The sequence below is a fragment of the Nerophis ophidion genome, linkage group LG04, assembly GCF_033978795.1.
Source record: "Nerophis ophidion isolate RoL-2023_Sa linkage group LG04, RoL_Noph_v1.0, whole genome shotgun sequence".
Classification (NCBI taxonomy): Eukaryota; Metazoa; Chordata; class Actinopteri; order Syngnathiformes; family Syngnathidae; genus Nerophis; species Nerophis ophidion.
The window spans coordinates 84,822,305-84,834,071 of NC_084614.1; the positions used below are offsets into that span (position 1 = coordinate 84,822,305).

The following is an 11,767-nucleotide window of genomic DNA, read 5'->3' on the forward strand; positions in this document are numbered from 1 at the left end:
AGCGACGTTTGGAAGTTTTAAAATATAACTAAAACTATTCTTACTCACTTACTTACTACTGTGTTTTCATGCATATTTGTACGTGCTAAAGTATTGTAATCAATCTAACGTTGTTAGCATTAGCTAATATTTTTGTATTGTTTCAGTTCTACAAATTCCTCAGTAAATTCACCAAAATTTCATGGTGGATTTACTGCGTCTGGTTAGCTGAATGGAGAGCTAGCTTGTGCAGCTAGTGGGTCCATGACCGTGACTTCTGTTTTGTTTGATCAGCCGTTTTACTGCCCTGTTACAGAAACCATTAATGTATGTAAATAAACACAATATACACAATATTTCTGTGTAAATATCTCATTTAAAAATGTATATATCTGCGACTTACAAGTGTTTCCTGCTGCTTAAGCTTTTAACCGGGAGCACAAGTGCCGTCCATAGCGTTTCTACTCGTATTTATTCTTCGTTCATCGCTCCAAGCGACGTTTGGAAGTTTTAAAATCACTTACTTACTACTGTGTTTTCATGCATATTTGTACGTGCTAACGTATTGTAATCAATCTAACGTTGTTAGCAGTAGCCAATATTTTTGTATTGTTTCAGTTTTACAAATTCCTCAGTAAATTCACCAAAACGTCACCGTGGATTTACTGCGTCTGGTTAGCTGAGTGGAGAGCTAACTTGCGCTGCTCGTGGGTCCATGACCGTGACTTCTGTTTTGTTTGATCAGCCGTTTTACTGCCCTGTTACAGACACCATTAAGGTATGTAAATAAACACAATATACACAATATTTCTGTGCAAATATCTCATTTAAAAACGTATATATCTGCGACTTACAAGTGTTTCCTGCTGCTTAAGCTTTTAACCGGAAGCACAAGTGCCGTCCATAGCGTTTCTACTCGTATTTATTCTTCATTCATCGCTCCAAGTGACGTTTGGAAGTTTTAAAATATAACTAAAACTATTCTTACTCACTTACTTACTACTGTGTGATGCCTGAAGGAGTGTTTTCATGCATATTTGTACGTGCTAACGTATTGTAATCAATCTAACGTTGTTAGCATCAGCTAATATTTTTGTATTGTTTCAGTTTTACAAATTCCTCAGTAAATCCACCAAAATGTCATGGTGGATTTACTGCGTCTGGTTAGCTGATTGGAGCGCTAACTTGCGCTGCTCGTGGGTCCATGACCGTGACTTCTGTTTTGTTTGATCAGCCGTTTTACTGCCCTGTTACAGACACAATTAAGGTATGTAAATAAACACAATATACACAATATTTCTGTGTAAATATTTCATTAAAAAATGTATATATCAGTGACTTACAAGTGTTTCCTGCTGCTTAAAGCTTTGAACCGGAAGCACAAGTGCCGTCCATAGCGATCCTACTCGTATTTATTCTTCGTTCATTGCTCCAAGCGACGTTTGGAAGTTTTAAAATATAACTAAAACTATTCTTACTCACTTACTTACTACTGTGTTTTCATGCATATTTGTACGTGCTAACGTATTGTAATCAATCTAACGTTGTTAGCATCAGCTAATATTTTTGTATTGTTTCAGTTTTACAAATTCCTCAGTAAATTCACCGAAATGTCATCGTGGATTTACTGCGTCTGGTTAGCTGATTGGAGAGCTAACTTGTGCAGCTAGTGGGTCCATGACCCTGACTTCTGTTTTGTTTGATCAGCCGTTTTACTGCCCTGTTACAGACCCCATTAAGGTATGTAAATAAACACAATATACACAATATTTCTGTGTAAATATCTCATTTAAAAATGTATATATCTGCGACTTACAAGTGTTTCCTGCTGCGTAAAGCTTTGAACCGGAAGCACAAGTGCCGTCCATAGCGTTTCTACTCGTATTTATTCTACGTTCATCGCTCCAAGCGACGTTTGGAAGTTTTAAAATATAACTAAAACTATTCTTACTCACTTACTTACTACTGTGTTTTCATGCATATTTGTACATGCTAACGTATTGTAATCAATCTAACGTTGTTAGCAGTAGCTAATATTTTTGTATTGTTTCAGTTTTCCAAATTCCTCAGTAAATTCACCAAAATGTCATGGTGGATTTACTGCGTCTGGTTAGCTGATTGGAGCGCTAACTTGTGCAGCTAGTGGGTCCATGACCGTGACTTCTGTTTTGTTTGATCAGCCGTTTTACTGCCCTGTTATGGACACCATTAATGTATGTAAATAAACACAGTAATTATGTGTAAATAACTCATTTAAAACCGTATATATCTGCGACTTACAAGTGTTTCCTGCTGCTTAAAGCTTTGAACCGGAAGCACAAATGCCGTCCATAGCGATTCTACTAGTACGGGTTATTCATTCACCGCTTCAAGCGACGTTTGGAAGTTTTAAAATATAACTAAAACTATTCTTACTCACTTACTTACTACTGTGTGATGCCTGAAGGAGTGTTTTCATGCATATTTGTACGTGCTAACGTATTGTAATCAATCTAACGTTGTTAGCAACAGCTAATATTTTTGTATTGTTTCAGTTTTACAAATTCCTCAGTAAATCCACCAAAACGTCACCGTGGATTTACTGCGTCTGGTTAGCTGATTGGAGAGCTAACTTGTGCAGCTAGTGGGTCCATGACCATGACTTCTGTTTTGTTTAATCGGCCGTTTTACTGCCCTGTTATGGACACCATTAAGGTATGTAAATAAACACAATATACACAATATTTCTGTGTAAATATCTCATTTAAAAACGTATATATCTGCGACTTACAAGTGTTTCCTGCTGCTTAAAGCTTTGAACCGGAAGCACAAGTGCCGTCCATAGCGTTCTACTCGTATTTATTCTTCGTTCATCGCTCCAAGCGACGTTTGGAAGTTTTAAAATATAACTAAAACTATTCTTACTCACTTACTTACTACTGTGTTTTCATGCATATTTGTATGTGCTAACGTCTTGTAATCAATCTAACGTTGTTAGCATTAGCTAATATTTTTGTATTGTTTCAGTTTTACAAATTCCTCAGTAAATTCACCGAAATGTCATGGTGGATTTACTGCGTCTGGTTAGCCGATTGGAGCGCTAACTTGTGCAGCTAGTGGGTCCATGACCATGACTTCTGTTTTGTTTGATCAGCCGTTTTACTGCCTTGTTACAGACACCATTAAGGTATGTAAATAAACATAATATACACAATATTTATGTGTAAATATCTCATTTAACAATGTATATATCAGTGACTTACAAGTGTTTCCTGCTGCGTAAAGCTTTGAACCGGAAGCACAAGCGCCGTCCATAGCGTATCTACTCGTATTTATTCTTCATTCATCGCTCCAAGCGACGTTTGGAAGTTTTAAAATATAACTAAAACTATTCTTACTCACTTACTTACTACTGTGTTTTCATGCATATTTGTACGTGCTAACGTATTGTAATCAATCTAACGTTGTTAGCATTAGCTAATATTTTTGTATTGTTTCAGTTCTACAAATTCCTCAGTAAATTCACCAAAATTTCATGGTGGATTTACTGCGTCTGGTTAGCTGATTGGAGAGCTAACTTGCGCTGCTCGTGGGTCCATGACCGTGACTTCTGTTTTGTTTGATCAGCCGTTTTACTGCCCTGTTACGGACACAATTAAGGTATGTAAATAAACACAATATACACAATATTTCTGTGTAAATATCTCATTTAAAAATGTATATATCTGCGACTTACAAGTGTTTCCTGCTGCGTAAAGCTTTGAACCGGAAGCACTAGTGCCGTCCATAGCGTTCCTACTCGTATGTATTCTTCATTCATCGCTCTAAGCGACGTTTGGAAGTTTTACAATATAACTAAAACTATTCTTACTCACTTACTTACTACTGTGTTTTCATGCATATTTGTACATGCTAACGTATTGTAATCAATCTAACGTTGTTAGCAGTAGCTAATATTTTTGTATTGTTTCAGTTTTCCAAATTCCTCAATACATTCACCAAAATGTCACCGTGGATTTACTGCGTCTGGTTAGCTGATTGGAGAGCTAACTTGCGCGGCTCGTGGGTCCATGACCATGACTTCTGTTTTGTTTGATCAGCCGTTTTACTGCCCTGTTATGGACACAATTAAGGTATGTAAATAAACACAATATACACAATATTTCTGTGTAAATATTTCATTTAAAAATGTATATATCAGTGACTTACAAGTGTTTCCTGCTGCGTAAAGCTTTGAACCGGAAGCACAAGTGCCGTCCATAGCGATTCTACTCGTATTTATTCTTCATTCATCGCTCCAAGCGACGTTTGGAAGTGTTAAAATATAACTAAAACTATTCTTACTCACTTACTTACAACTGTGTTTTCATGCATATTTGTACATGCTAACGTATTGTAATCAATCTAACGTTGTTAGCATTAGCTAATATTTTTGTATTGTTTCAGTTTTCCAAATTCCTCAATAAATTCACCAAAATGTCACCGTGGATTTACTGCGTCTGGTTAGCTGATTGGAGAGCTAACTTGCGCGACTCGTGGGTCCATGACCGTGACTTCTGTTTTGTTTGATCAGCCGTTTTACTGCCCTGTTACAGACACCATTAAGGTATGTAAATAAACACAATATACACAATATTTCTGTGTAAATATTTCATAAAAAAATGTATATAACAGTGACTTACAAGTGTTTTCTGCTGCTTAAAGCTTTGAACCGGAAGCACAAGCGCCGTCCATAGCGAATCTACTCGTATTTATTCTTCATTCATCGCTCCAAGCGACGTTTGGAAGTTTTAAAATATAACTAAAACTATTCTTACTCACTTACTTACTACTGTGTTTTCATGCATATTTGTACGTGCTAACGTATTGTAATCAATCTAACGTTGTTAGCATCAGCTAATATTTTTGTATTGTTTCAGTTTTACAAATTCCTCAATAAATTCACCAAAATGTCATCGTGGATTTACTGCGTCTGGTTAGCTGATTGGAGCGCTAACTTGTGCGGCTTGTGGGTCCATGACCATGACTTCTGTTTTGTTTGATCAGCCGTTTTACTGCCCTGTTATGGACACAATTAAGGTATGTAAATAAACACAATATACACAATATTTCTGTGTAAATATTTCATTTAAAAACGTATATATCTGCGACTTACAAGTGTTTCCTGCTGCTTAAGCTTTTAACCGGGAGCACAAGTGCCGTCCATAGCGTTTCTACTCGTATTTATTCTTCATTCATCGCTCCAAGCGACGTTTGGAAGTTTTAAAATATAACTAAAACTATTCTTACTCACTTACTTACTACTGTGTTTTCATGCATATTTGTACATGCTAACGTATTGTAATCAATTTAACGTTGTTAGCATTAGCTAATATTTTTGTATTGTTTCAGTTTTACAAATTCCTCAGTAAATTCACCAAAACGTCACCGTGGATTTACTTCTTCTAGTTAGCTGATTGGAGCGCTAACTTGCGCGGCTCGTGGGTCCATGACCGTGACTTCTGTTTTGTTTGATCAGCCGTTTTACTGCCCTGTTACAGACACCATTAATGTATGTAAATAAACACAATATTTCAATGTAAAAATCTCATTTAAAAACGTATATATCTGCGACTTACAAGTGTTTCCTGCTGCGTAAAGCTTTGAACCGGAAGCACAAGCGCCGTCCATAGCGATTCTACTCGTATGTATTCTTCATTCATCGCTCCAAGCGACGTTTGGAAGTTTTAAAATATAACTAAAACTATTCTTACTCACTTACTTACTACTGTGTGATGCCTGAAGGAGTGTTTTCATGCATATTTGTACGTGCTAACGTATTGTAATCAATCTAACGTTGTTAGCATTAGCTAATATTTTTGTATTGTTTCAGTTCTACAAATTCCTCAGTAAATTCACCAAAATGTCATGGTGGATTTACTGCGTCTGGTTAGCTGATTGGAGAGCTAACTTGCGCGACTCGTGGGTCCATGACCGTGACTTCTGTTTTGTTTAATCAGCCGTTTTACTGCCCTGTTACAGACACCATTAAGGTATGTAAATAAACACAATATACACAATATTTCTGTGCAAATATCTCATTTAAAAACGTATATATCTGCGACTTACAAGTGTTTCCTGCTGCGTAAAGCTTTGAACCGGAAGCACAAGCGCCGTCCATAGCGTTTCTACTCGTATTTATTCTTCATTCATCGCTCCAAGTGACGTTTGGAAGTTTTAAAATATAACTAAAACTATTCTTACTCACTTACTTACTACTGTGTGATGCCTGAAGGAGTGTTTTCATGCATATTTGTACGTGCTAACGTATTGTAATCAATCTAACGTTGTTAGCATTAGCTAATATTTTTGTATTGTTTCAGTTTTCCAAATTCCTCAATAAATTCACCAAAATGTCACGGTGGATTTACTGCGTCTGGTTAGCTGATTGGAGCGCTAACTTGCGCGACTCGTGGGTCCATGACCGTGACTTCTGTTTTGTTTGATCAGCCGTTTTACTGCCCTGTTACAGACACAATTAAGGTATGTAAATAAACACAATATACACAATATTTCTGTGTAAATATCTCATTTAAAAATGTATATATCAGTGGCTTACAAGTGTTTCCTGCTGATTAAAAGCTTTGAACCGGAAGCACAAGTGCCGTCCATAGCGTTTCTACTCGTATGTATTCTTCATTCATGCCTCCAAGCGACGTTTGGAAGTTTTACAATATAACTAAAACTATTCTTACTCACTTACTTACTACTGTGTTTTCATGCATATTTGTACATGCTAACGTATTGTAATCAATATAACGTTGTTAGCATTAGCTAATATTTTTGTATTGTTTCAGTTTTACAAATTCCTCAGTAAATTCACCGAAATGTCATCGTGGATTTACTGCGTCTGGTTAGCTGATTGGAGAGCTAACTTGTGCAGCTAGTGGGTCCATGACCATGACTTCTGTTTTGTTTGATCAGCCGTTTTACTGCCCTGTTACAGACACCATTAATGTATGTAAATAAACACAATATACACAATATTTCTGTGTAAATATCCCATTTAAAAATGTATAAATCAGTGACTTACAAGTGTTTCCTGCTGCGTAAAGCTTTGAACCGGAAGCACAAGCGCCGTCCATAGCGATTCTACTCGTATTTATTCTTCATTCATCGCTCCAAGCGACGTTTGGAAGTTTTAAAATATAACTAAAACTATTCTTACTCACTTACTTACTACTGTGTGATGCCTGAAGGAGTGTTTTCATGCATATTTGTACGTGCTAATGTATTGTAATCAATCTAACGTTGTTAGCATTGGCTAATATTTTTGTATTGTTTCAGTTTTACAAATTCCTCAGTAAATTCACCAAAATGTCATGGTGGATTTACTGCGTCTGGTTAGCTGATTGGAGAGATAACTTGGGCGGCTAGTGGGTCCATGACCATGACTTCTGTTTTGTTGGATCAGCCGTTTTACTGCCCTGTTACAGACACAATTAATGCATGTAAATAACCAAAATATACAGAATAATTATGTGTAAATAACTCATGCAAACGTATAAACTTGCAGCTAAGATATGGGAAAAAAAGAAACTCACGGCAGTCGGACTCGTCGGACTTGTCCTTGCAGTCGGGGTCGCCGTCACACTTCCAGCCGAGTCGGACACACTCGCCGTTGGCGCAGCGGAACTCCCCCGCCGTGCAGTTGGCCCGGCGGTGGGCGGGATGGACGCCGTCGGCGCCGCAGCGTTCGGGCCCCTCGTCCGAGCCGTCGGCGCAGTCCGGGTCGCCGTCGCAGCTCCACATGAGCGGCACGCACTCGGAGGTGTTGCAGCGCAGGTGGTTGGGGCCGCAGGTGAGCGGCGAGGCGCACTTCAGCTCGTCGCTGCCGTCCCCGCAGTCGTCGTCGCCGTCGCAGGAGTGGGCGGCGGCCAAGCACTTGCGGTTGGCGCACATGAACTCGCCGCCGGGGCAGGCTTTGGCATCTGGAGGACGCACGGAGAAGAACGCGTTTGAAGGAGGCAGGAAGTGACAAAAAGGGGGAATACGTGTCAGGATAATTAAATCAGGTTCGAGTCCTTCTGGCACTTTGCGCGTCAGTCATGGCGTCCACAGTACACCCCCGCTAAATATGCGTGGAATTTAGTAGGCTTCTTAATGTGGAATAAAACAATCATGGCTGCCTAAAAGCCTAACATGACCCACTTCTTTCACATGGTGACAACAAGGAAGACTGGAGGAGAACATGTTCCACTCATATCAAGTGGAGGAGAACATGTTCCACTCATATTAAGTACAGGAGATCATGTTCAACTCATATCAAGTGGAGGAGAACATGTTCCACTCATATCAAGTGGAGGAGAACATGTTCCACTCATATCAAGTGGAGGAGAACATGTTCCACTCATATCAAGTGGAGGAGAACATGTTCCACTCATATCAAGTGGAGGAGAACATGTTCCACTCATATCAAGTGGAGGAGATCATGTTCCACTCATATCAAGTGGAGGGGAACATGTTCCACTCATATCAAGTGGAGGAGAACATGTTCAACTCATATCAAGTGGAGGAGAACATGTTCCACTCATATCAAGTGGAGGAGAACATGTTCAACTCATATCAAGTGGAGGAGAACATGTTCCACTCATATTAAGTAGAGGAGAACATGTTCAACTCATATCAAGTAGAGAACATGTTCCACTCATATCAAGTGGAGGAGAACATGTTCAACTCATATCAAGTAGAGAACATTCTCCACTCATATCAAGTGGAGGAGAACATGTTCCGCTCATATCAAGTGGAGGAGAACATGTCCCAGTCATATCAAGTGGAGGAGAACATGTTCCACTCATATCAAGTGGAGGAGAACATGTTCCACTCATATTAAGTAGAGGAGAACATGTTCAACTCATATCAAGTAGAGAACATTTTCCACTCATATCAAGTGGAGGAGAACATGTTCAACTCATATCAAGTGGAGGAGAACATGTTCAACTCATATCAAGTGGAGGAGAACATGTTCCACTCATATTAAGTAGAGGAGAACATGTTCAACTCATATCAAGTAGATAACATGTTCCACTCATATCAAGTGGAGGAGAACATTTTCCACTCATATCAAGTGGAGGAGAACATGTTCAACTCATATCAAGTGGAGGAGAACATGTTCAACTCATATCAAGTGGAGGAGAACATGTTCCACTAATATTAAGTAGAGGAGAACATGTTCAACTCATATCAAGTAGAGAACATGTTCCACTCATATCAAGTGGAGGAGAACATGTTCAACTCATATCAAGTAGAGAACATTTTCCACTCATATCAAGTGGAGGAGAACATGTTCCGCTCATATCAAGTGGAGGAGAACATGTTCCACTCATATCAAGTGGAGGAGAACATGTTCCACTCATATCAAGTGGAGGAGAACATGTTCCACTCATATCAAGTGGAGGAGAACATGTTCCACTCATATCAAGTAGAGGAGAACATGTTCCGCTCATATTAAGTACAGGAGATCATGTTCAACTCATATCAAGGGGAGGAGAACATGTTCCACTCATATTAAGTAGAGGAGAACATGTTCAACTCATATCAAGTAGAGAACATTTTCCACTCATATCAAGTGGAGGAGAACATGTTCAACTCATATCAAGTGGAGGAGAACATGTTCCACTCATATTAAGTAGAGGAGAACATGTTCAACTCATATCAAGTAGAGAACATGTTCCACTCATATCAAGTGGAGGAGAACATGTTCAACTCATATCAAGTAGAGAACATTCTCCACTCATATCAAGTGGAGGAGAACATGTTCCGCTCATATCAAGTGGAGGAGAACATGTCCCACTCATATCAAGTGGAGGAGAACATGTTCCACTCATATCAAGTGGAGGAGAACATGTTCCACTCATATTAAGTAGAGGAGAACATGTTCAACTCATATCAAGTAGAGAACATTTTCCACTCACATCAAGTGGAGGAGAACATGTTCAACTCATATCAAGTGGAGGAGAACATGTTCAACTCATATCAAGTGGAGGAGAACATGTTCCACTCATATTAAGTAGAGGAGAACATGTTCAACTCATATCAAGTAGAGAACATGTTCCACTCATATCAAGTGGAGGAGAACATTTTCCACTCATATCAAGTGGAGGAGAACATGTTCAACTCATATCAAGTGGAGGAGAACATGTTCAACTCATATCAAGTGGAGGAGAACATGTTCCACTAATATTAAGTAGAGGAGAACATGTTCAACTCATATCAAGTAGAGAACATGTTCCACTCATATCAAGTGGAGGAGAACATGTTCAACTCATATCAAGTAGAGAACATTTTCCACTCATATCAAGTGGAGGAGAACATGTTCCGCTCATATCAAGTGGAGGAGAACATGTCCCGCTCATATCAAGTGGAGGAGAACATGTTCCGCTCATATCAAGTGGAGAAGAACATGTTCCTCTCATATCAAGTGGAGGAGAACATGTTCCACTCATATCAAGTGGAGGAGAACATGTTCCTCTCATATAAAGTGGAGGAGAACATGTTCCACTCTTATCAAGTGGAGGAGAACATGTTCCAGTCATATCAAGTGGAGGAGAACATGTTCCACTCATATCAAGTGGAGGAGAACATGTTCCACTCATATCATGTGGAGGAGAACATGTTCCACTCATATCAAGTGGATGAGAACATGTTCCACTCATATCAAGTGGAGGAGAACATGTTCCACTCATATCAAGTGGAGGAGAACATGTTCCACTCATATCAAGTGGAGGAGATCATGTTCCGCTCATATCAAGTGGAGAAGAACATGTTCCTATCATATCAAGTGGAGGAGAACATGTTCCACTCATATCAAGTGGAGGAGATCATGTTCCGCTCATATCAAGTGGAGAAGAACATGTTCCTATCATATCAAGTGGAGGAGAACATGTTCCGCTCATATCAAGTGGAGGAGAACATGTTCCACTCATATCAAGTGGAGGAGATCATGTTCCACTCATATCAAGTGGAGGGGAACATGTTCCACTCATATCAAGTAGAGGAGAACATGTTCCACTCATATCAAGTAGAGGAGAACATGTTCCGCTCATATTAAGTACAGGAGATCATGTTCAACTCATATCAAGTGGAGGAGAACATGTTCCACTCATTAAGTAGAGGAGAACATGTTCAACTCATATCAAGTAGAGAACATTTTCCACTCATATCAAGTGGAGGAGAACATGTTCCACTCATATTAAGTAGAGGAGAACATGTTCAACTCATATCAAGTAGAGAACATGTTCCACTCATATCAAGTGGAGAACATTTTCCACTCATATCAAGTGGAGGAGAACATGTTCAACTCATATCAAGTGGAGGAGAACATGTTCCACTCATATTAAGTAGAGGAGAACATGTTCAACTCATATCAAGTAGAGAACATGTTCCACTCATATCAAGTGGAGGAGAACATGTTCAACTCATATCAAGTGGAGGAGAACATGTTCAACTCATATCAAGTGGAGGAGAACATGTTCCACTCATATCAAGTGGAGGAGAACATGTTCCACTCATATCAAGTGGAGGAGAACATGTTCCACTCATATCAAGTAGAGGAGAACATGTTCAACTCATATCAAGTAGAGAACATTTTCCACTCATATCAAGTGGAGGAGAACATGTTCCGCTCATATCAAGTGGAGGAGAACATGTTCCGCTCATATCAAGTGGAGAAGAACATGTTCCACTCATATCAAGTGGAGGAGAACATGTTCCTCTCATATCAAGTGGAGGAGAACATGTTCCACTCATATCAAGTGGAGGAGGACATGTT

The 11,767-nt window shown here is 39.2% G+C and overlaps 1 protein-coding gene across 1 annotated transcript in view; it reads right to left on the reverse strand.

The window, feature by feature from the left end:
- Positions 1-8,047, reverse strand: part of LOC133550486 (low-density lipoprotein receptor-related protein 8-like) — a 122,880-nt gene extending 114,833 nt beyond the window's left edge. The window contains exons 1-2 of the mRNA XM_061896466.1: positions 8,032-8,047; positions 7,542-7,928 (exon numbers count right to left, since the gene is read on the reverse strand). Of these exons, the coding sequence (XP_061752450.1) occupies positions 7,542-7,928; positions 8,032-8,047 (403 nt within the window). The remainder of the gene's footprint in view (positions 1-7,541; positions 7,929-8,031) is intronic.
- Positions 8,048-11,767: the final 3,720 nt, after the last annotated feature.